This window comes from Carcharodon carcharias, chromosome 7 (genome assembly GCF_017639515.1).
Source record: "Carcharodon carcharias isolate sCarCar2 chromosome 7, sCarCar2.pri, whole genome shotgun sequence".
Taxonomy (NCBI): Eukaryota; Metazoa; Chordata; class Chondrichthyes; order Lamniformes; family Lamnidae; genus Carcharodon; species Carcharodon carcharias.
In genome coordinates, this window is record NC_054473.1 from 78236081 (window position 1) to 78262758 (window position 26678).

Sequence of the window (26678 nt, forward strand, 5' to 3'; positions counted from 1 at the left end):
GTGTGTGTGACTGATTTGAATCATTTTAACGGGAAACATCTCTATGAGCAAGTTTCCCTGATTATTTGCGCTGTTCCCTAGTTACTTCCACCGAAACCCTACATAGCTCAGTAACCTGGCCCTATCCCCATGCACAACACCAGCGAGTGAACATTCCCTGAAGTTACACCCATTCTGAGTGAGTTTAAATTTGCAGCCAAGAAGTCTAGGTGCAGAAGGACTATATGTTGGCTAATTTTGGTGCTTTATGGCAATTTTTTAAAATTCTGCTTACTGAGATATGCACTGTATGTTTAATATCTCTGGATATATTTTCATGGCATCAGAATCACTAATATTTAAGAGGAAAGCTTCTACAATGGCATTTTCCAAAACATGCTGTGCTTAAAGTGAATAAATGTCAGTTTAATAGCTTCAAACTTAAATTTTCAAAACATCAATATGATAAAAAATAACGTAAAGGAGGAAGCTGGTGTGTATTCCACTGTATTTCCTCTGGCTCCAATGTTTATATTTATTTCTGCACACTCTACATGGATTTTACGTTTTGATATATGCTGGTGTAATTTGGATGCAAGTTGCCATTGGTCACATCAACGTAAAAACCATTGTAGGTTTCAGAATGGGTGCAATCCAGAAAATCCCGGGTCACTGAATTGTCCTGATTAAAGTTTGCTGCTCAGCAAATGGACTGTCTGCCATATAACATTGCTATAACAGCTGGCCACTCAGAAAGGGTTCATGGAGAATAGTGGACAAAATCAAGAGGAAATAGGTAAAGAGAAGCAATGGAGAGGAATGAAGCAGCTACTTACAGAATATACATGATCACTCCCAGGGACCACATGTCACACGACTTGTCGTATTTCTCTGGGCCCAGCACCTCTGGAGCTGTGATAACATATGGGAATATGAATAACAATCCAGGGCAATGCCAACCAAACTGATTTGAAAATAAAAACATGTTCCAAAGGGAATAAATCCTTAAGGGGAATGGAAATATCATTATACTGCTCCCTCACCAAAAGCACTCCTAGCATTAATATAGAAGTCACATTATATATTAATGGTGTATCTGTGTAGCAGAGTGTATAAAATAATACCATATGAAGTTGTTGGATCTGGTGCCCTGGTTTGTTGGGGCTAAAGGATACGGGTTGCACGTTTGGTTTCAGGGTGGCCGCATTGGTACCAAGACAGAGAAGATCAGTAGACTGTTCTTAGAAGGAACACACTTTGTTTATTTACAAAAAGAGCTCAGCAGCTACTATTGTGTGCTTACAACTCAAACCTCTCTCTTTAATCTTCAGACTCTAACTCAAGACTACTGATGGCAGAGGTAGCCTGTGCTACTCTGCTATTTGGTACCAAGATCAAGGTATGACAGAGACATGGTTGCAGGGTGACCAAGACTGGAAACTCAATATTCAAGGGTATTCGACGTTCCGGAAAAACAGGCAAAAAGGAAAAGGAGGTGGGGTAGCTTTGTTAATAAAGGAAGGTATCAGTGCAATGGTGAGTAGTGATATAAGTACAATAGATCATGATGTGGAATCAGTTTGGATGCAAATAAGGAATAGCAAGGGAAAGAAGTCATGGGTGGGACTCATCTATAGGCCCCCAAAGAGTTGCCTCACTGTAGGATAATGTATAAATCTGGAAATTATAGAGATATGTAAGAAGTTGTCATGGGTGATTTTAATCTGCATATTGACTGGACAAATCAGATTGACAGGAGTAACATGCAAGACGAATTTTTAGAGTGCATCAGGGATTGGTTCTTAGAGCAATACATTGCAGAACCTACCCAGGAACAGGCTATTTTAGATCTAGTAACGTGTGATGAGGTGGGATTAATAAGAGATCTTGTAGTTAAGGATCCTCTGGGGGTAGCGATCACAACATGGTAGAATTTCAAATTCACTTTGAGGGCGGGCAACTTGTATCTCAAACCAATGTCCTCAACTTAAATAAGGGCAATTACAGAGATATGAAGAAAGAGTTGTCTAAAGCAGGCTGGGAAAATAGACTAAGGGGAAGGTCAGTGGATGAGCAGTGGCAGACATTTAAGCAGATGTTTCATAAAGCTCAGCAAAAATTTATCCCGGTTAGAAAAAAGGACTCAATGAGAAGGATGAACCACCCATGATTAACAAAGGTGATCAAGGAGAGTATCCAATCAAAAACTAAGGCATACAAAGCGACAAAAACTAATGGTAGGCCAAAGGATTGGAAATTTTTTTTAGGAACTAGCAGCAGATGATTAAAAGGCTAACAAAGAGGGAGAAAACTGATTATGAAAGTAAATGGGCAAGAAATACAGAAACAAACAGCAAAAGCTTCTACGGGTATATAAAAAGAGAGTGTGGCTAAACTGAGCGTGGGACCCTTGGAGGATGCGACTGGAGAATTGATAACAGGGAACAGGGAAATGGCAGATAATTTAAACCAGTATTTTGCATCGGTCTTCACAGTGGAGGACACTAAAAACATCCCAAAGATATCACATAAGCAAGGAGCTTATGGGAGGAAAGATTTTGTAACAGTCTCTATCGCGAGGAACAAAGCATTTGATAAACTAACGGGACTAAAGGCAGACAAGTCAACAGGACCTGATGGATATAACAAGCTGAGTTGATAGAGGGGAACAGGTAGATGTAGTGTATTTGCATTTCCAGTAGGCATTCGATGAAGTGCCACATAAAAAGCTTGTTGCACAAGATGGGAGCTCATGGTACTAGGGGTAATGTATTAGCATGGATTGAGGATTGGTCAACACACAGAAGAGAGAGAGTAAGGATTAATGGGTCTTTTTCAGGTTTGAAAGGCGCAAGTGGAGTGCCACAACGATCAGTCCTCAGGCCTCAATTATTTACTATATTTAATATTAATGACTTTGAGGAGGAGGAAGAGTGTAATGTATCCAAACTTGCTGACAATACAAAAATTGATGGGAAGGCATGTTGTGATGAGGACATAAGGAATCTGCAAGGGGATATAGATCGGTTGAGTGAGTGGGCAAAAACTTGGCAGATGGAGTTTAATGTTGGAAAGTGTGATGTAATGCATTTCTATAGGAAGAATCAAAAGGCAGATTATTATTTAAATGGAGAGAGACAACAAAAAGTGCAGCACAGAGGGATCTGGGTGTTCTTGCAGGTGCAGCGAGTAATTGAGACAAATGGAATTTTGGTCTGTACTGCCAGGGGGTTAGAGTTTAAAATAGGGAAGTCTTGTTACAACTGGGTGTTGGTGAGGGTGCACCTGGACTAATGTGTGCAGTTTTGGTCCCCGTATTTAAGAAAGGATATACAGGCATTGGAGGCAGTTCAAAAAAGATTTGCTAGGCTGATTTCTGGGATGAAGGGGTTGACTTATCAAGAACAGCTAAACATGTTAGGCCTTTATTCATTAGAGTTTCGAAGAATGAGGGGTGATCTTATTGAAACGTACAAGATTCTGAGGGGGCTTGACAGGGTAGATATTGAGAAGATGTCTCCGCTAGTCGGGGAATCTCAAACTAGGGGACATAGTTCCGAATAAGGGGACACTCATTTAAAACTGAGATGCAAAGGAATTTCTTCTCTGGGTAGTGAATGTCTGGAATTCTCTACCCCAGAGAGTTGCAGAGGCTAGATCAGAATATTTAAAGAGGAGATAGATAGATTTTTGAAATATCAGGGAGTTGAGGGCTATGAGGAGTGGCACAAAGAGCAGTTGAGGCCTGGGGCAGATCAGCCATGATCTTATTGAATGGTGAGGTAAGCTTGAGGGGCCAAATGGCCTACTCCTGCTCCTATTTCTTATATTGTTATATTACAACATTTGTCTTAAAGTTATATTACATATCAGATTACTACATCCCTCCCCCTTTACTCAGAAATACATTTTACAATTTTTCTCAAAATATCAAATTTTTCACACAGATAAGCCTTTTTTGGGGGTTTCCTTATGCATGTAGAATGTCTCAGCCTTACAGCTTCTGGTGTTTTATCCAGAACCTCCCTCACTGTAGTCGTTTGTGTATCTGGTTCTTCAGTAGGTACCTGCAAATCTGTTTCTTCAACTCTTTTAGGTACAGTCGGCCCTTCAGACATGCCTGTACTCAGTCGAGTTCGAACACTGGTGGAATCATTTCTGGGTATTTTGCTTCTCCTCTTCTTTGATGTGGTAGGAAAGAGGTCCAGTTACTGCACTTATTTCGCCAAACAACTATGTTGGTCCTTCTCTAAAATTCTTCACAAATATTTACTCTCCTACATTAAACGTCCTGTCACAACTGTGACAGTCATGTCCAATTTTCTGACCTCTCTGGCTCCTTTCCACCTTGCCCCCCAAGATTGGCATGATTAGCTTCAGTCTTGATCAGAGACGGCACTTCATCAACAATTCCGCAGGTGTGACACCTGTTGGCGTATGAGGGGTGGTTCTATAGCGGAAAAGAAACCGTGCTAATTTAGTCACTATAGAATCTCCAGATAATTTCTTCATATCAGATTTGAACATCTGAACTGCTCTCTCGGCCAGTCCATTTGAAGAAGGGTGGTATGAAGTTCTCACATGAGTAATACTATTGAGGTTGATAAAAATCGCTAAAACTCAGCACTTGCGAATACTGTTCCATTGTCCGATGACCACTTCAGGTAGTCCGTTGATTGCGAAACTTTGCCATAGCTTATCTATTGTGTCAGAAGATGTCGACAACCTCATTTCATTTATGTTCATCCATTTTGAATGCAAGTCTACGATAAGTAGAAACATTGTTCCCATAAAAAGTTACCACATAGTCGATGTGTTACTCATACCCATGGCCTCCCCGGGATGTAATGGAGCTGTTGCAGGTAATTTTTGTACTTGCTAACACTGCATACAACTTTTCAATAAGTTTTCTATCTCTCCATTCATTCCCAGCCACCATAAATAGCTATGTGTTATTGCTTTCATTTTGGAAATTCCGGGATGTGCACGATGAAGTTCAGATAACAATAGCTTTTGTCCTTTTGGAGAAACAATCACTCGAACTCCCCACAATAAAATACCTTCCTGGCTGGTTATCTCGTATCTTCTCTGGAAATACGGTTTCATTTCATCAGATTCTTGTTCTTGTGACCAGCCATGAAGAACTTGATCTCGCCCTTTGGATAAGACTGGGTCTCGATTTGTCCAATCTTTAATCTGTCCAGCACATATTGGTGATGAATCCAGAAAATTCAATAATAAAGCAAATTCTTGAGGAATTGGACATTCTCATCTTTTACTTGCAAGGGCAAACGAATGAATGCATTTACACTTGCAATTTGAATTCCAGGCCTTTGAATATAAGCTGCCAAGATCACTGGTATTATTTGTGGTTCTGTGTCTTCTTTTGATGAGCGTTCTTCTTTCTGACACGGACTTTATTCTCAGCTTTCTTTTCGACTTCCATATTGGCCAGACTAATCTCAGATGTAAGCTCGACTTGAGTGAACTCAGTGGTTGAGTTTTCCAAAATTTCATCATCTGGCTGCTTCTCAGAAAATTCTGCAACTTTTTGCCTCCAAAGCCTCTTCAGTTTCACATAGCTGATTTTTCAGCTCTTCCATCTCTTTTTTGCACTGGTGTACTGCATCCTGGAAAATCAAGCATTGTCGAGTCTTCTCTGCCAAGTCATCTTTCATTTTACTTAGACAAGTGCAGAACTCCTGTTTCTCTTCATACTTTTCCAGAGGTACATACTTAGACAGGAGGGAAACTGGTCATGTGTGAAGGTCTTTTGGCAGCTTTTCACTTTTCTTTTGGAATTTGTGACAAATCAAGGTTTATTTCCCTCAGCCAGTTTTGTCCCATTATGCTTGGACCTCTGCCTGCCACCACCATCAAGGGTAATTTCTTTGTTTGACCTCCATTGTGAACTGTGACTTTTCATATGCCCTTGACTTGAATGTCTTCTCCCGTGTAAGTTTTCAATTTGGCACCTGTTTCTTCCAAATTTAGTTTATGTTCCCCATGATTCAGGTTTTTAAAAGTATGCTCACCTATCACCGTAGTGGATATTCCAGTATCCACCTCCATTCTGATAGGCCTCTCATTCACTCTCATGGTTATATAGGTTCTGTTCTTCCAACCTTTAAATTATATAATGAATGAACATCTGAATCTATTACTTCAAGCTTTTCAACATTGGGTTTTTGCTTTTGTCTGAAAGTCTGCCTAATTCTATCTTTACAATATCTCATGATGTGTCCATTTTGATGGCAGAAGAAACATTCAATCTTTTTAAACTGTGATTCATCACAAGGTTGTCTGCTGCCACCTCTATTACCATTATGCCATGTTTTTGCTGCTAAGTTATCTCTTTTTATTTATCTGCTAGCAGAGGCTGCTTCCCGCTTCTGAGCGAAGCCTTGCACTTTCATGTTCTTTTTTGGCTGAGGTTCCCCACCCAACATGGAGGACGGGGCCATTTTGTGCTCCCTGTATGGCTTTCGAGTCTCACACTGCACCTTCCATTGCCAGAATAATTTCCAAAGCCTTCTGAAAATCTAAATTTGTTTCACACAACAATCTCTTCTGAATCACATCTTCATTTGTACCGCACACCAAACAATCTCCAAGAATGTCATTGATCGATGTACCAAACTTGCAATATTCAGTTAATTGTTTCAGACTTGCCATATAACAAGCAACTGTCTCCCCCACAGCTCTATTGCTTGAGTTAAATTTGAACAGTTGCATCGTCACCAATGGCTTGGGCTGGTAATGATTCTTTGCGAGGTTCACTAAGTTATCAAAACTTTTTGAATCTGGAGCACTGGGTCCAAAAATTTTTGTCTTAGTCCCACACATGGATAAGAGGATTGTGCACTTCTTCTCCGCCCCCACGATGTTGTTTGCCTAGAAGAAGAACACGAGGCGTTCGACATAGTGAGACCAGTCGTCTGAAATTGGATCGAAAGTCTCCACTCTTCCAAATTGTGGCATGCCCTGAGGGGATTACTTCAACGATGAGGAAGGAATTTTTTTTTTTACTTACAAACACCGTGCAAGGTACAGCATGATTGATTCTTCTGATTTCCTTCATTTTTTCTTGCTTCTTAGCCTCGTCCTTTCATGTCTTTTCATGCTTTTACTCTTGTCGCCAGTTTGTTGGATACAGTGCCTGGTTTGTTGGGGCTAAAGGATCCGGGTTACACGTTTGTTTCAGGGTGACCGAGTTGGTACAGAGACAGAGAAGATCTGTAGACTGTTCTTAGAAGAAACACATTCTCTTTATTTGCAAAAGGAACTCATCAACTACACTTCTGTACTTACAACTCAAAACTCTGTCTTTACACTTCAGGTTCTAACTCAAGACTACTGACTACAGAGGTAGCCTGTGCTACTCTGCTATTGGGTATCAAGCTCATGTGATGTTACATTACATTTGTCTTAAAGGTAAGTTACACATCAGATTACTACAGAAGTGTTATATTGAGATGATGCACTGTGCATCATTATATTTTACAGGATGCATTATATAAACCGAGCATGGCGTTAGAGCAGGATCCCTCAAGATTGCTGCAGATGTTGATAGATAGTATCATTGAGAAATTGGCCTTTTGTAGCATATCTTGAGCTGCTGAACTTTTCAGGGAGGTCCAAACATCAGTTCATCATAAATGATCTTTTGTTTCAACTCAGCCATGTGCTTGGTCCCACTTGGTTTCTCCTTTTATCACTGACCTGGGAGAATTGTTGTAAGAGATGATCTGCTCTTGGCTGATGACCTTCCCAATAACAGAGAAGCTAATTCCTCATCTGAAAAGTAAGTTAAATTGTATCTCTATGGACTGAGGATGTGATAAATCAAAGAGCAGAGACAAGGCAAGAAAGGAAAGTATTAATATGGGAAATGATAAACAGAATGTGACAGGAAGGGATAGAGAGTAAAAATCTAAGAGTAAATCAGCAGATAATGCTAGACGCTACAAAAATAATAAAAGGACAAAACTAAAGGCTCTTTATCTAAATGCACGTAGCATTCAAAACAAAACAGATGAACTGATAGTGAATAGAAATAAATACGATCTGTTAGTCATTACAGAGACATGGCTATAGGATAACATAGATTGGGACCTGAATATTGAAGGACACATGACATTGAGGAAGGACAAGAAGTTAGGCAAAGGTGGTGGGGTGGTCCTGTTAATTAATGATTGTATTAGCAAATTAGAGTGATGACCTAATTCAGGAAATCAGGATGTAGAAGCGGTTTGGGTTGAGATGAGAAATGATAAAGGCAAGAAATCACTTGTGGGAGTGGTGTACAGGCCCCTTATTGTAACTACACGGTAGGACAGGGTGTAAACGAAGAGATAATGGGAGTTTTTCAGAAAGGTATAGCAATAATCATGGGGGATTTTAATCTATGTATAGACTGGAAAAATCAGAGGGGCAAAAGTAGCGTAGCTGAAGAGTTCATAGAATGATCTCAGGATAGTTTTTTAAAACAGCACATTCCGGAGCCAAGCAGACAGCAGGATATACTAGATCTGGCACTGAGCAATGAACTTCCTCACAGTGAAGGCACCCCTAGGTAGCAGTGATCATAATATAATTGAATTTTACATTCATTTTGAGGGAGAAACGAGTGTGTCCAAGACTAGTATTTTAAACTTATATAAAGGCAATTATGAGGGCATGAAAGCAGAGCTAGATAAAGTGAACTGGCAAATGAGGTTAAGGGACAGGTCAATAGAGGTTCAGTGATAGATATTTAAAAGGATATTTCGGAATACACAGAATAGATACATTCCAATGGGAAAGAAAAATTCCAGGGGGAAGGGCCACCATTCGTGGTTAACTAAAAAAGTTAAAGACAGTATCAAACTTAAAGAAAAAACATAATTACGCAAAGAAGGGTGGCAGGTCAGAACATTGGAAAGAATATAAAGAACAGCAAAGAGTGACAAAAAGATTGATCAGGAGGGAAACATTAGAGTACAAGAGGAGGCTAGCTAGCTAGTAATATAAAGACTGATAATAAGAGTTTCTATAGATATTTAAATAAGAGAGTTAACAAAGTGAGTGTTGGTCCTATAGAAAGTGCATCTGGGGATTTGATAATGGAAAGTAGGGAGATGGCGGATGAATTAAACAGGTATTTTGCTTCGGTCTTTCCTAAAGAAGACACAAGTAACATCCCGGAAATGGCTGTAAATCAGGAAATGGAAGGGAAGGAGGAACTCGGGAAAATTACAATCACCAGGGAATTGGTATTAAGCAAATTGTTGGGGCTGTGAGCTGACAAATCCCCAGGTGCAGATGGACTTCACCCTAAGGTCTTGAAAGAAGTGGTTAGTGAGATAGTTGATGCATTGGTTTTAATTTTCCAAAATTCCCTAGATTCGGGGAAGATTCCATTAGATTGGAAAATAGCAAATGTAATTCCTTTATACAAAAAGGGAGGGAGACAGAAAGCAGGAAACTACAGGCCAGTTAGCTTAACATCTGTCATAGGGAAAATGTTAGAAGCTATTATTAAAGATGTTATAGGGGCAGGGCACTTAGAAAAATTCAAGGCAATTAGTCACAGCAAACATGGTTCTCTGAAAGGGAAATCATGTTTAACCAATTTATTGGAGTCCTTTGAAGGAGTCATGTGTCCTGTGAATAGAGGGGAACCAGTGGATATACTGTACTTAGATTTCTAGAAGGCATTTGATAAAGTGTCACATCAAAGGTTATTGTGGAAAATAAAAGCTCATGGTGTAGGGGGTAACTTATTGGCATGGATAGAAGATTGGCTAGCTAACAGGAAGCAGAGAGTTGGTATAAATGGGTCTTTTTCTGGTTGGCAGGATGTGACGTGTGGTGTACCACAGGGATCAGTGCTGGAGCCTCAACTTTTTACAATTCATATGAATGACTTGGTTGAATGGACCAAAGGAATGGTTGCTAAATTTGCTGACGACACAAATTGCGAAGAGGACATAAGGAAAATACAAAGGGACATAGGCTAAGTGAGTGGGAAACGATCTGGCAAATGGAGTATAATGTGGGCAAATGTTAGATTGTCCCTTTTGGCAGGAAGAATAAAGAAATAGCTTATTACCCAAATGCAGAGTTCTCAGATTGAGGGACCTGGGTGTCCTAGTACATGAATCACAAAAGGCGAGTATGCAGGTATAGCAAGTAATTAGGAAAGCTAATAGAATGTTATTATTTATTGTGGGGGGAATTGATTACAAAAATAGGGAGGTTATGTATACAGGGTACCAATTAAGGCCCACCCAGCATGACGTCCGGCGGGAAGAGCTATGCGCTCCCTGTGCGGGCGGGGGGAGTTCCCCAAAAGCGAGAGTGCACTCTTTTGCGGGTGTGCACGAAAGAGCACACATTTCCCTTAGGCTAAGTGCAGCCTCAGGGAGATTGCTTCCATTTTGAAAAATACTAAAAATAGAAAAAAAAAATTCCCTAACATGTCCCCCTCATGTGACATGTTCATAATTTACAGAATAACTTTATTAAAATTTTTAAAACCCCGCATGAAACCTCATCCCGCCGGAGGTTTCATGTTTTCTCTATTTGCCACCGGGGCTTCTGGCCTGCTCGCTAACCTTAAGATTGGACGGGCAGATCCTTTAATTGTTTAAATTATCCTGTCAATGGCCTCAATTGGCCATTGACAGGTCGGCGGACCTGCAGCTGATTGTGCTGCGCCACCGCCTTCCTGAAAATTTAAATGGGGTGGGATGACGTCATTTTACGCATCGGCGAGCAGGCCCCGCCCCCTGCTCACCGACGGCAAAATTCTGCCGTATCCACTGGAGTTTAGAAGAGTAAGGGGTGACTTGATTGAAACATTTAGGATCCTGAGGGGTCTTGACAGGGTGGATGTGGAGAGGATGTTTCCTCTTGTGCAAGAATTTAGAATTAGGAGTCACGGTTTTAAAATAAGGGGTTGCTCATTTAAGACAGATGAGGAGAAATTTTTTCTTTGAGTGTCATGAGCCTTTGGAAATCTCTTCCTCAAAAGGCGGTTGAAGCAGAGCTAGATAGATTCTTGATTAACAAAAGGGTGAGAGGTTGTTGGTAGTAGGCAAGAATGTGGAGTTGAGGTTACAATCGGATCAGCCACGATCTTATTGAATGGTGGAGCAGGCTCAAGGAGCCGAATGGCCTACTCCTGCTCCTAACTCGTATGTTCGTATTTGGGTATTGGTAGACAAATGTCATGTTAGAGTCAACACTAGGTGACTAACTCTACTGAGAAAGATCTGGACTATGATGTGTCAAACTCTACTCTATCAGATTAGCAAATATCATTCTGTTCCCTGGCTTAGTAATCATTTCTGCTTGGAGCAAACAGATTGAAACAAAAGGCTTATAAAACTGGTGGAAGGTTAGAATGGAAAGAACAGGCCTTTCAGGGGTCATTCGCCAATCCAACACTTAATAGGGCCATGGGTTTCAGACCAAAGCAAGAAAGAATTTGCATCTCTATCATGACTTTCGTGACCTCAGGACACCCCAATGTGCTTTACAGCCACAGAAATACATTTGAATTATTATTTTTGTAATGTATAGAAAAGGAACTGGGAGCATGGCACTGCAGATGTATCTTAAGTGGTGCTTGCACCTGCCTGTCCCTTGCAAATGAGGTATTCTTCCCACTGAGCCACAAACTCTGGTGGGGTCAATACTAGTTTGACTGCTGGGATCACAACCCAAGTAATTGTGCTGCCAACATCTTTTGTTTGCTGACCCCTTGAATCCAAAGCCAGTCAATATACTTGATAAGGATGTGCTCTCCCACAGCAGAAGATACTCCTCACAGCATCAGATGTGGTCAGAATGTTAGTTCTCTGCAAGACTGAGACCAAATTGCCTTACGAACTACTAGCACTCAGGCCAGACCTCACACTTGTGAAAGCAGGATGTAGGACATGCCATGGATCCATGTAGATGTCCCATATAAACACACAGCATTTTCTCGCATTTGCAGCACCGTAACTCGGTGTTTTGCTTTCCCTGTCAGTCTGGAAGCCTTTGCATATTGTTTGCAGAGTTAACCATCACTTACAGAAGCTGTGACCTCCCAGTGCTGTCAAGGAGAGAAGCTCAATGAAAGCTGTGGAGCAGAACATTAGAGGGCAAATCACTTCTGATTACCTCGAAACATCTGGTTATAGGGTAAGAGTGTCATTGACACAGCAAGTGAGGAACCTCTCATCCATCTTGACTGAGGAAGAGTAAGTACTTCACTGCAGAAATCTGCTTTAGAAAGTGAGGTGGAATTTTCCGAGACTCCATGTCACCAGCTGGATCTTGCCTGCAGCAGGAGGCTAACTGGAAAATTACTGGCTTCAGTTTTCCACTAAGCTGCACATGTATGTGAGGCTCCAGAGCCTCATGAAAAATTGCCTGCTGAATAAATTCTCTATTATTTGGACAATCATAATGACTGATTACAGAAACAAAGGATGAGGTCTACTGATATAGGCCAGCAGAAAACTATGGTCCCTGTCCAGGATTTTCCACACCTGGCTTGTTGCATCATGGATATCCTCCCATTAAAGTTGTGGGATGGCAAACAGAGAAATGGAGAGCTCCACTCTTGCTACATTGTGGAATCTCCAATTCTAAAAAACTTAGGCACTGTTGCTCCTCCCTATGCCAAAATCAAGACTGATCCCCCCACCCTTTTCCATAACTCAGTCTTCCCCGAGGCTTCAAAAACTTGGAACTCTTTCCTTCGGTCTTCCCTTCCCATCCTTGCAAAATCCTTTGGCTTTTAAAACCCAAGTATGGAATCCACTAATCACAAATTCCCCACATCTATTATCACCCTTCAGGATGTGGGAAACTTGGCATTTATTGCCCTAGAGAAGGAGGTGGTGGCCTTCTTGAAGTACTGTAACCTGTGTGATGAAGGTTTTTTTTATTCTTTCATGGGATATGGGTATCACTTGCAAATCAGCCTTTGTTGCCCATCCCTAATTGCCCTTAAATTGACCTTGCTAGGTCATTTCAGAGGGCAGTTAAGAGTCACCCATATTGCTGTGGGCTTGGAGTCACATGTAGGCCAGACCAGGTAAAGATGGCAGATCTCCTTCCCTAAAGGACATTAGTGAACCAGATGGGTTTTTACAAGAATCGATGATAGTTTCATGGTCACTTTCACTGAGACTAGCTTTATATTCCAGATTTTTTAACTAACTGAATTCAAATTCCACCAGAGCCTGGGCCTCTGGATTACTGGTCCAGTGACCTTACCACTATGCCACTGTCTTCCTAGGTACCCCTACAATGTTGTTTAGTAGGGGGTTTCTACTTCACCTCATGCAACCTTGGTTTTGTCCTGCACTGTGGATCTCGGCCCTTCAGCTCAATCTCTTAGTTTTAAAAAAATGTCAGCACTCGAGTACCAAACAGTTGTTCACTGGTTCTCATGTTTCCAGTTAATTGACCTTGCTGTTATTCTTGACAGATATTCATATCAGAGAAAGTATGAGAAGGACTCTCTTGATACTGACCAACATAGTACGGTGTGTAGCAGGGCGTTGCCAGAGAGTTGTGAAGTGTTGTTTCTTTAGCAAACCCAAAATCCGTGAGCTTGAGGATTGCGCTCAAATCTTTCGAAGTATACAACAGGTTTTCCGGCTGCAAAATTCAAATGAATGTCAAGGAAGTCAGGGAGATTCCTCGTCTTAAAAAAAATAAACAAATGGCAGAATTGGACATGGTTCTTTGATTTGTATCACCCCAACACATGCCATCAACTAGTGAACCACTAAACATGCACCTTTCAGAAATGCTTCACATACAACACATTACACTAAGTGCATTCACTGGCAGACATAGCTGACAAAATCTGCACACAGCAAAACCCTGCAAATAGCCCTCAGTAACCATAAAACCAGGTCAACTGTTTTGGTGTTGATTGAGGGAGGAGTGTTAGCCAGAATGGCAGGAAAGTGCCCTGATCTTCTTTGAACAGTACCAAAGGATCTTTAACATCTATCTAATCAGGCAGGTGGGGTCTCATTTTAATGTCTCTTCCGCAAGATAGCACCTCCTACAATGCAGCACCTCCCTCATTACCACTGTTAGTGCAGTCCTGGAGTGGGGCTTCCTGACTCAAGAGGTGAGACTGAAGTCTTGTCAATGGGATTATTCATTGAACTTGACAACCACAACCACCAGGAGAGGTTAGAAGGATTTTTATAAATTTAAAGGATGGCCAGAATATGGGGCAGGATTTTCAAGTCGTTGGGCAGGAGCAGCCAGGAAATGGCCCCCGATCGCGATTTCACACTGGCTGTCCAATTAACGGCCAACCAGCGTGAAAGGTGCGCTGAAATGTTCAGCGCTGGTTGGGTGGGGGTGGGAGGAGTGCGAGAGCAAAAGTCTGCGCATACATGGGGGAACACACACTGAAAGCTCCCTGAAGGCAGGGATCTGAAGAATGTTAAAATCAAAAATAAGTATTAGGAAAAAAATGTCCCAACATAGGACTCACTCACATGAACAGAAACAGAATAAAAATGTCAAAACATTTTTTTTAAATTAATGTCAGAAACCTCATCCCGCCCATGGAAGAAGTTTCCTCAAAAATGCAAAGGCCAGCTGGCTGATTTGCCCGCCTGCCAACCGTAAGGTTGGACGGGCAGCGAAAAATCGCTGTTTTTTAATACTTTAATGGCTTTAATAGGCCTCTTAATTGTCAGCAGGCACGCTGCCAACTCTCGCATGCGCCTGCCGACCGAAATCTTGCATGAGTGCGCAATGACGTTGGGATGCTCACCCGACATAATCGCGTGCCGTTTTACACCCCATCGGGTCGGGTGCCCATGGGACCTAAAATTCTGCCATGAAATTGTTTACCACGAGTAATGACTAAAGCCAAGTCAAACACAACAAACTAACTGAATACTCCCAACACCACCAAAACAGGTTAGTTAATTCAACACTTCAAGTATAGCACTGTTCAAAATTAGAGCTAGTATTACAAAGATATGATGGACTGAATAGCCTAATTTTATGTCTCAAACACCATCTGATAGTAGCACTAAAGCTCATTCACACCTGTCCTTTGCTATGACCTATCCTTTTGTTTTCCTCCCACAGATTAAGTGTTTAAATCCCACTCTAAAGACTTGAACACAAAATCCATGCCAACCTTCTAGTGCAATACTGAGGATATGCTGCACTGTTGGATGTGCCAGCTTTTGGATGAGAGTTTAAACCGAGGTCCCATCAGCCCGCTTAGGTGGACAGATAAGATCCCATGGCACTATTCGAAGAAGAGCAGTGGAGTTCTCCCCGGTGTGCTAGCCAATATTTACTGCTCAACCAACATCACGAGAACAGATTATATGGTCGTTATTTCAATGCTGCTATGGGATCTTGCTGTGTGCAAATTGGCTGCCATATTTTCCACATCTAAGGCTACATTTCAAAGGTACTTCATTGGCTGTAAAACATTTTTTGACTTCTTGCGGTAATGAAAGGTGCGAGAGAAATGTAAGATATTTCTTTTCCTTCCTGGCCTGTCTCATCACTTTCCTATCCTCACACTTCAGTCCATCTCCTTTCCTTAGTGTATTTCTCCACTCCCGTCCAGTCCCTCACCTTTCATATAGTACACCCCCAACTCTGGCCTATCTCATTTTTCTCGCAATTGATTTTTAGTTACAAATAGATGCCGTTAGAACATTTGAATTAGTTGAAGATAAGGGGCTTCTGCCTTAGCCCAACATGTTCACCAACTGCACCTGCTCAAGACATGGAGAATTTGCAGAACTTACCTTGACATCCCGGTGAGCAATGTTCATTGCATGGAGGTACTGAATAGCACTTCCTATATCCCTCATTATTTCTGAGGCCTCTGTAAAACACACAAAGGAAGATGTAGATGGTTCACTGGACAGCTGCAAATTTGTAAGCGAAATATTCCATCAATATACAGAATGTCAGGTTTCAAGTAAACTGTTAGTGGCTGTGTGTGTGTTAAACAAGGAGCAGGGTTCTTACTTCAGATTCTGTAGTCTGACCTGTGATGTACAATTCAGAAATTTATCTTGGTTTTATAATGCTCCAATTGAGAGATGTGGGAATAGAACATTTTTCATTTCACGGACGTGCCAGCACCTAGCACCTCCAAGTCGAATATGTGTATAACAATTACAGAGTAAAGCAGGCTGCAGTCAGCCCCAATCTGAGAAGGGTATTTCTATTGCACCCTGAATGGACAGAGGGGACCCTGACTGATTTCCCAACTCTCTAACTCAGAGATGCTGATGCCAGTTGTAGTGCCTCTATACTTTTTAATTAGCTGAGATCAGCTAACTCAGTAAATTATATGGCTCCATGACCCTCTGTATAAAACAGGTTCAACCTACCACTTCTTGTTACTCTAACTTGCGAATGGTTAACGTCCTGTAGTGTATGATGCTGCTTCACCCAGTGCAGTGAACAATTTGCTTGCACTTGAACACAGAGATCATCTCATTTTTAAATAGACACCAGTTCCTCAACCTTTCCTGGCAGCTTAAATTCCCGATATCCGGAATTGGCCACTTGCCTCTGTATCCTTTAAAGGGCTGTCACATTCTTCCCACGATTAGATAACTAGAACTGCGCCCTTGGGTTTGACTGACACCAATGTGCGATATTTATAACAGTGGTTAGTTCCCCTGTTGTTTGTCTGGCAATGAGGGAAGGTCACAGGTTGTAATGAGGACAACAAGTGAAACGGTGTTAAATGTCGCTTCTCATAACTTACCCCTCTCGGTAAATGCCTGATCACCCCGATCCTGGATCCTGTTGAATAATTCACCTCCTTCCATACTGTCAGGGAGCGACAGAGAATCAGATAGAGAAAGAAAGCATAGAGTTAGTAAGGGGACTTGACTGGCAATTACCCAGAGGGTTTGACGTACAGTATTCTGTATTTTTTAACTTTCAAAATGATGTGAGAGTTTGTAGCCCCTAAAAATAGTGCAGGGTGCTAGCTGAGATATGGAATGACTAAATACCTTGTTCCAGTCATTTAAGGTCATTGACCAGGCTGACCAGAGACAAATCTATCTCAATTATACTAATAAGGAGCTTATTAAACGACTCCATAAAAAAATGTACGATCTCCTCCAACATCCTACCAGATAAAGAAAATACCTTCAATACCAAGCTGTATAAACCAGAAATCCCCATGTCTGATTCCCAGTCTGTGCTCAGCTAGTTAGCCTAGGCAGTAAGGGTATTTAGCCTCAGCATCCTGGAGCTTGGGAGAGAAAATAAATCAGCCAGGGTTCCCACCTCTGATCACTGTCCAGTTACTCACCTCACTCTGCCACCTAATGTTGACTAAGGACAGGATCAGCTGAAGGTGCCCACTATAGTTGAATAACGAGATTCCCATATGAAAAGTGGCCATTTGGGTAAGGTGTTAGGAGTTTGCTGTACTCATCAAGCCACATCCCTCAAGAGTCAGCAGGGTTACGTTTTGCAGGTATTCTCTCGAAAAGCCACCATAGCTTTGTGGCTGAGCGTGGAAACCCCAAAGAAATGGGGCTGTTTCCCCAGTGGTTCCAGTGCGAACATAGGAACAGGAGGAGGCCATTTAACCCCGAGCCTGTTCTGTCATTCAATGAAATCATGGCTGATCTATAACCTAACTCCACATGCCCATCTTTGCCCCATATACCTTAATAACTTAAATATATCGTTACAATTATAAGATTTATAAGATTATGTTTTGGGACTGTGTCTTTAAATTTAAGGGGTCATGTGACCTGTTCTGGAATCTACCTGACAGTAAGCATGGTGGATTGATTGTTAGAGATCAAAGGCTTAGATTGTTTTACTGGGAAGATGGTACAAGGTATTTACCCTTGAAGACAATAGCAGCAGCCTGTGTGTTCACAGTGAAGACTGTGGGTCTTCAAAGTCCAAAAGTGTTGGGAATGTCAGGTTGTAAACAGTGGTGCTTTAAGCTGTCCATTTAATTCCAAGATGAATGAAGGTTGGGCTCTTGAGGATAGCTAATTAACATTTCTACCCAGATACAAGTCCCATGTGATTCACAATGCCAAGGGAAGAATGCAGGGGAAAACACTGTAAAGATCAGGTTACAGGCATTCCTAGAATATCATAGACACTGGTGCTTGCCTAGATCCAGAAGAGAGGGACCAGCTAGAGGCCAAAAAAGTCTTTGTGGTTCACCATGCAGTAATGTGGGTGGAAACTAGCGCTTGGATTGAGAAAACCAAATTTGTGGGGAGTTAAAGCAAAGCTGGAAGAGTCACCTCTGGCTTGGGTTAGAGGGAGAGTCTCCAGGAAAAGAACACCTCACTGTGAAAAACAATTCCAAGGCTGCAAGTTACCAGGCTGAGAAAAGGCCAGGAATAAACCCATGGAAACTATAATCACTTTGGATTGATTCTGAGAAAATTGAATGTATACATAAAAGGGCAGTGTAAAGTATACCTGTGAAGTGTGTTTCCTCAGCTATTTAAGAATGAGAAGGGTGTATTCCGTTATGTGGTTTAAAGTGTAAGTTGCCTACAAAGATAGTGATTAGTTAATAATGTTTTTAGTCATTTATTACAGTAAACATCTTAAAATGATAAATCTTGACATGTCATTCTTTCAGCTATTAACTGAAAGTTTGAATTTCTTTCTAAATGTTATCGGTCTCTACGGGAATCGTAACACAGTCAATCTCAGATTTAAAATTTACAGTTGATCTAGCATCAACTGACATTTGCAGAAGTGAGTTCCAAACTTTTACCATTCTTTGTGTGTAGCAATGTTTCCTAATTTCATTTCTGAAAGGTCTGGCTCTAATTTTTAGACTATGCCTGCTAGTCCTATAATCTTCAAACAGTGGAAACAGTTTGTCTGTCTCTATCCTATCAGTTCCCCTTAATATCTTGAAATCACCCCTTAACCATCAAAATTCCATGGAATACAACCCTAATATGTGTAATCTCTCCTTGTAATTTAACCCCTGGAGTTCTGCTATCATGCTGGTAAAACTACAATCCATTCCCTCCAAGGCCAATTCATCTTCCCTAAGGTGTCCACCAAAGTTATGGCAATTGCTTGTGAGAGCCTTGTGGATTTACCAAATTCACTCCCAACCTCTACTGCAGGATAGGAGGGGAGAAATATGAAAAGAAATAAAGGAACGCATATTTACTACAACAGCCCAGCTTACATTTTATACATGAAGCACTGTTGAAATGTATCTCAGCGCATTCTACAGAGCCTGGAAAAACCATGGACAGGAAGATGAAAAGGTTGGTGGGATGTGGTGGTGTGTGCGGAAGTCCCTGTAAGCAGTAGATAACAGGCTTTTCAGTTTCTTCAGGAAACAACTTGAAACAGAGCGTACAACGTAACTAGTAATATTAATACAAGCTGGTAACCATAACATCACTTTTGTCTACTCTCTCTTGTTCCAGAATGAATCTTCTGGTTTTTGCCTTATATACCCATCTTCCCCCTCCTCTTCCTTCGGGGTGGAGAGCAGTCACAATGCCACCTTCCCCAAGACAGCCTCTCTGAAATGTTTTTATTTATTCACAGGATGTGGACATCGCTGGCAGGGCAGCATTTGTTGCCCATCCCTATACAGCTGGATGCCTTGCTCAACATTTCAGAGGGTGTTAAGAGTTGACCACATTGCTCTGGAGTCACATATAGGCCAGATCAGGTAAAGGCGACAGATTTCCCTCTATGAGCGACATAGGTGAACCACATGGATTTTTACAACAATCAGGTGATTTCATAGTCATCATTACTGATGCTAGATTTTTATTACAGATTCATTTAATACAGCAACAGAATTTAAATTCCCCAGCTGCCATGGTAATCTCCAGATTATTAGTCAAGGCCTCTGGATTACAATACCAGTAACATAGCCACTATGTTACTGTACCTGCTACAGTACATGCAGTTGATGATCTTTAGGAGGTTATTAAAAGCCGGGAGGAGACAAATTGGTGAGATTGAGGAGGAGATTCCTGAGGACAGGAGCACAGCACCTGAGAAAGTGGTTATTGATGATGGAGTGAAGAGAGCACAGGGAACAAGGAGTAATCCAATGTTGGGTAATGTTGTCAGTCAATGTTGGATAAGATAATTCAATTCTGAAGAAGAGACATATTGGACTCGAAACATTAACTCCGTTTCTGTCTCCACAGATGCTGCCAGACCTGCTGAGTTTTTCCAGCATTTTCGGTTTTTATTTCAGATATGCAGCCTCTGTAGTATTTTTCTTTTATTGGATAAGTGCAACATGTGTCTGGGAATGTGTGGGGTAGAGAAAATGTTGGAGGCAGAATGAAGCAAGATTCTGTAGGGTTTGAAAAGGAATAATGGGGAACTTAAAAGTTAATTTACTGAAGAATGGAGAACCAGTGGAGTTTGAAGAGCATGGGGTTCGTGGGAATGTTGACCATGTGTGGCTATGGATGTGTGGATGAAGGACAAAAAATTGAGATAGTGGGTGTTGAGCTAGAAATTTGGAGAAATGCAGCCTTGAGGATAACAAACACATAGATTAGTGACCCGGCAGTAATGGGGGAAATTCATCTCTGGAGTAAATAGTTCACTGAGTCCACATCTCTGAACATAACCTGAGGAAGATGAAGTCAAGGCTAGAGAAACATAGCTGCTTCTGACAACCAAGATTTTTGGCCTATTTTCATTCATCCATCTAGAAAGGGCATATGTTCTATTGCTGCATCTAATTGTTTCGTAAGGATTTCATTAGTACAGAATTGAGAGATATCTTAGTTCGAAAGAGCAAGATATAGGCTGGAACATTCAGGCCCCTCATGCTGGTGGGATCTTCTGGTCCTGCTGATGTGAATGAAGATTTCAATGGCTCGCCGGCCCCACTGGGGGGGTACCCACCGTGGGAGTGCTGGAAAATTCCGGCTGTAGAATCAGTTTGGGTAGAGATACAAAATAGGAAAGGTAAGAGGTCACTTGTGGGAGTAGATTAAAGGCCCTCCTAACAGTTGTTGCACAGTAGGACAGGGTATACAGGAAGTAATGAATGGGTTGTTAAGGAAGGTACTGCAATAATCATGGTTGACTTTCTTCTACAGGTAGACTGGGTGAATTATATTGGCAAAGATAGCCAGGAACATGAGTCCAAAGAGTGTATTTGGGACAATTTCTTAGAACAGTACATTCTAGAGCCAACCAGGGAGCAGGCTATCCTGGACGTGGTAATGAGACAAGCTTAGTCAATAACCTCATGGTAAAGGAGCCTTTAAGTGACAGTGATCATAGCAGAATTTCATATTCAGTTTGAAAGGAAGAACTAAGAGTTGTCACAAAACTATCATATTTTTCATAATGTTATTGTGGGATATTGTAAAGTAGCCTTATGTTTGTGTTTGTGTGTGTGTGTGTGTGTGTGTGTGTGTGTATGGTTCTGTCTGTGTGACTAATTTAATTAGAGACAGATAGACTGTAAGATTGAAATTATCAAAAAAGAATTAGATGTGAAAAGGGCATTTGAAATGCTGATGAGTGAGCTAGGGTAAAATCAGCAGATAGGGTGTGAATGAAATCTGCATTTTAAGATAAGTGGAGAGGCGTTTGGTTTTCAAAGAGACATGGTAGGATGTTTATAACTAACAAGATAAATAAGACAGGTTATGATGTTGATTTTTCCCAAAAGTGCTGGCCATAATGACAACATAAAAGATTTTTATATTATGGGAAAAGTAAATTCCAAAGATATGGGGGAACAACAGGATTGACAGATTAAAGAGGGGAAAATATATTTAAAGAAGGATAGAAGGCTATGCAATGGGTTGCCGTGAAAGATACACCGTGCGAAGCAGGCTTGGGGAAAAGCCTCTAGCCACTTTGTAGAAATCTGCTATTCCATAACCAAAGTTGTATTAGAATTTTTTAGAATTCCACTGTTGGTGGGTACTTGTGGTAACCTTGCTGAATGCTGGATTGCCTCTATAAATTTAAAATCTATTTTGGACTGTTGCCTCAAAGAGGGTGTGTAGTTGGGAATATGGTTAACTAGGAATTTTCGGAATTGTTATAATATAAAGTAACTGTGTAATTGTAATCTTGTGTATGAGCTTCATTTTTTTTTGTTAATAAATGTTTTAATTCAATTTTTAAAATCTCTAAAGGTGTTAGTGGATTCATTACTTCTGAATCTAGTGCACAAACCTTCTCATAATAAATACAAATTGCAAAACCGTTGTGATAGTGTGGCCAAGTTTCCCTTGTGGATTTGGTCAGCATGGCAAATACCACATTCCATGTCATAACAGAGTCTAAGACTAGTGTTTTAAATGTGACTAAAGTTAATTATGAGGGTATGAAAGCAGATCTAGCTAAAGTGAATTGGGAAACTTGGTTAAAAGGTAAGAGAGTAGAGATGCAGTGGCAGACTTTTAAGGAGATATTTAATAACTCTCAGGAAAGCTCTTTGAGAAGGATTCATCATATAAGGCTAAATAAAGAAGTTAAGGATAGCATCAAATTGAAAGAAACACTAAAATTCTGCAGAGATTAGTGATAGGTCAGAAGGTTGGTCAAATTTTAAGAAAATTTGACTAACCAGCAAAGAATGACTTCAGAAAAAGATAAAGAGGGAGAAAGAAGAGTATGAGAGAAATATAGCAATATAAAAACAGATAGTAAGAGTTCCAACAAGTATTTAAATAGGAAAAGAGTAATTAAAGCTAGTCTTGGTCCTCCAGAGAGAGAGACAGTCTGGGGAAAACAAGGAAATGACAGAGGCATTGAATGGGTACTTTGTGTCTGTCTTCACTTTAGAAGACTGCGAAAACTTTCCAAAAAGATTTGAAAATCAAGATATGAAAGGGAGGGAGGAACGTAAAACAATCACCATCACCAGGGAAAAGGTACTGGGAAAACTATTAGAAGTAAAGGCTGACAAGTGCCCAGGACCTGATGACCTGCATCCTGGGGCCTTAAAAGACAAGGCTGCAGAGATAGTAGATGCATTGGTTACAATCTTCCAAACTTCCTTAGATTTTGGAAGAGTTCCAGCAGATTGAAAATTAGCTGATCAGAGGGAGAGAGGTTACAAAACTCTACAGTCTGGAGGGATCTGGGTGTCCTAGTACATGAATCACAAAAGGTTAGTATAAAGGTACCACTTGTGACTAGGAAAGCAAATCGAATGTTTTTTTTGCAAGGGCAATGGAATATAAAAGTAGGGAAGTTTTGCTTCAGCTGCACAGTGCATTGGTTAGACCACATTTGGAGTTGTGTATATAATTCTAGTGTCCTTATCTGAAAAAGCATATAACTGCATTAGAAGCGGTGCAGAGAAAGTTCACTTGACTCACACCAGGGATGAGAGGCTTATCTTAAGAAAGGCTGTACAGCTTGGGCCTATACCCATTGGAGTTTAGAAGAATGAGAGGTGATCTTATTGAAACATATAAGGTCTTGAGGGGACTTAATAGGGTGGATACCAAGAGGATGTTCCCTCTTATGGGGAATGGAGGCTGGGTAATTGAATTAGAGGCACAGTTAGATAGATTCTTGATAGACCAGACAGTCATGCGTTATTAGGGGCAGACAGAAAAGTGGAGCTGAAGCTACAATCAGATCAGCCATTAACTTATTGAACGGTGGAGCAGGCTTGAAGGGCTGAATGGCCTACTCCTGTTCCTAGGTCCTAAAGTTGGAGTCAGACCTTTCAGGAGTGAAATTAGGAAACACTTCTACACAAAGGGAGATTTTAAAATGGCCAAGGCAGGTATATAGAGTTAGGCTTCAGATCAATCATGATCTCATTGAATAGTGGAACAGGCTCGAGGAGCTCTTTTATTCCTAGCACATGTCTCCTTGTTTTACTTTAACAATCTAAGTAATATTCCAGATTTACCTTTCCCATTCCCAAAGAAATGCTGTACATTGTGATTTCACATTTAAGATGCCTCAATTCTAGACTGAAATTCTAAGTTTTTCCAATCTTTCCTTTATAACTCAGCCCTTTTATGCTAGGTACAGGCTCACAACTTTTCGCTGTAGTACATTCAGCAATCAAATGCCTTTCTTATTTTTTTGTACCAAGAGCTGGATGTAGTATTTAAGGTGCAGTCTGACCAGGGAATGCACAGTATGATTACAGCTTAGAGCTCTGACTTGTCTTTTGACCATAGAGTTTATCATCCTATTGGCTTTGTTAAATCTTCTTAACACTCAACATGTCCAGCCTATGTAAAGCCTACTAATATCTTAGGAACATAGGGGCAGGAATAGGCTATTTGGCCCATCGAGCCTGCTCTATCACTCAAACTGGATTATGGCTGACCTTCTACCTCAACGCCATCTTCTCCTACTATCCCCTTATCCCTTGATGTCATTGGTATCTAGAAATCTATCAATCTTTTCTTTGAACATACTCAATGACTGAGCCTCTATAGCCCTCTGGGGAAGAGAATTCCAAAGATTCACCATCCTCTGACTGAAGAATTTCCTCCTTATCTCAGTCCTAAATGGCCTACCTCTGATTCTGAGACTGTGCCCTGGTTCTAGACCCCACCACCGCCACCCCCCACCAACTAGAGGATATGTCCTTCCTGCATATACCCTGTCACATCCTGTAAGAATTTTATACACTTCAATGAGATCCCGTCTCATTCTTCAAAACTCTAGAGAATACAAGCCCAGTTTCCTCAATCTCTCCTCATAAGGCAATCCTGCCATCCCAGGGATTGGTCTGGTGAATCTTTGTTGCACTCCTTCAATGGCTAGCGTATCCTTCCTTAGGTAAGACCACCAAAATTGCACACAATACTCCAGGTGTGGTCTCATCAAGGCTCTGTACAACTGCAGCAAGACTTCCTTACCTCCTATATTCAAATCCTCTTGCAATACAGGCTAACACACCATTTGCCTTCCTAACTGCTTGCTGTACCTATACATTAGCTTTTAGTGACTCATGAACAAGGACACCCAGGTCTCTTTGGACACCAACACTTCTCAATCACTCACCATTTAAGAAATACTCTGCATTCCTAGGTTTATTTCAAGTTCACTTTTTGTCATTTAAACATTACACACGGAATTTTCTATAGTAAGTTTTTCCTTCCAATATCCAATACTTTACACTTGCCTGGACTGGATTTTATCTGTCACTGTTCCCTTCTTTCACTATCTTGTAAAACTAATATTGTACTTTGATTTGACCCTCGGTAAATGGAGTTAAGATACAGATCATGGAATTACATAGAATTTATGAAAAGAAACATGCCATTGAACCCAATTGGTCCATACTAATATTTATGCTGTAAACAAACTTCTGCTCTTCTTCATCTAACTCTATTTGGCGTGATCTAATTGAATGGCAGTATAGGCTAGAGAGACTGAATGGCCTAATCCTATTCCTGTCTTCTGAATTCAAGTCATTGATGCTAATTAGAAACTGTAGTAGTCCCAACGGACAACAAATACAGTACTCCCCTTGCACCTTCCAGTCCTGAAATGAATGCCTGAAAAGTATTCGTTACTTTTTCTTTACTCTTGAGACAATTTATTTTGTCAATTCCCCAATGTAACTAAATCTCCAAAGCTTTGAACTATCCAGCAACCTTTCACGTGGAACTCTGCCAAATCTTCTGGAAACCTGCTCGGATTATCAATCCCTAAAGAAGTCGAGAAAGTAGATCAGGCAGGACTTTTGTCCTCAGAAGCCATGTTGCTTGAGTTTTGGCAACATTAAAATGGAGAAACATTGCCTCAACCAGGTCTTAATTTTGGAATTGACTGAGGAAGCCAAGAGGCATCAATGTACATGGAAGATGATCTTGTGCTTCTGGAAGGGGTGGGATATAAATGAAGAATGAGGCCCAAGAATTGAAGTGACCAAATGGCAACAGGCAGGGAATCAACAACTAGGTACCAGCATCACCTCAGCAGCTTCCCCTTCCTCTAACCTCACAGTGTAATCACTTCTTTATTTGCCGTTTTTTCTCTCCTACTCTTTTCAATATAGTTATTCTCCTGTACTCACTGACCTTGTCCTTTTACCTTGGCTTCTTACTCACCATTCCATCACTATCAAGAGACACCGCTTTCCATGGTGCATGTTCTCATAGATGTTAATTATTCGGACAATGTGGAGAGTGCTGGAGGCCCTCCAGTGCATGTCCATTTCACGTCGTGCCTTTGGACTATCGTAGAGAATCTGAAAAGAAAGAAGAATGGGGACACTAGGAAATGAGAAGTAGCAATGCTTTTGTGCTCACTCCTGGTATTACCTCTACACAATATGGAATTTTTCAGAATGATTTAACAGATAAGACTAGCTTTCTTCAGTATATTAAATCCTTCTGCGTTTCAATGGTAAGGCAGTTATTGGGTTCAGTTTAAATCCTCCGAAAGCTCAGCAAAGATTTTCTGCATCTTTAGTTGGGTTTGCACATTCTTTCTCATCTCAGTTTTCTCTCTGGTTTATAGTTACTAAATAAATCATTCCTCTCAACATTCATCTCTTAGTCTCCATACACACCATCTTACATCCTCTTCTTTGTGTCTGTGTTAGGGCTAAAATTCCTTGCACTTTCCTGCCATTCTAACTCATGCTTTTTAAGTCTACTGGAGTGCCAACACATTGTGCAGCAAAACATTAGTTCATAGGGGTCATGTGCAATTCATGTGCAGACATCAAGCCCCTGAATTTTGGC

The 26678-nt window shown here is 40.9% G+C and overlaps 1 protein-coding gene across 1 annotated transcript in view; it reads right to left on the minus strand.

Annotated features, from left to right (window-relative positions):
- The window catches only part of LOC121280462 (MAP kinase-activated protein kinase 2-like), a 155671-nt gene that overhangs the window by 11721 nt on the left and 117272 nt on the right, over positions 1-26678 (minus strand). The window contains exons 2-6 of the mRNA XM_041192486.1: positions 26040-26179; positions 16748-16812; positions 15771-15850; positions 13497-13623; positions 816-891 (exon numbers count right to left, since the gene is read on the minus strand). Of these exons, the coding sequence (XP_041048420.1) occupies positions 816-891; positions 13497-13623; positions 15771-15850; positions 16748-16812; positions 26040-26179 (488 nt within the window). The remainder of the gene's footprint in view (positions 1-815; positions 892-13496; positions 13624-15770; positions 15851-16747; positions 16813-26039; positions 26180-26678) is intronic.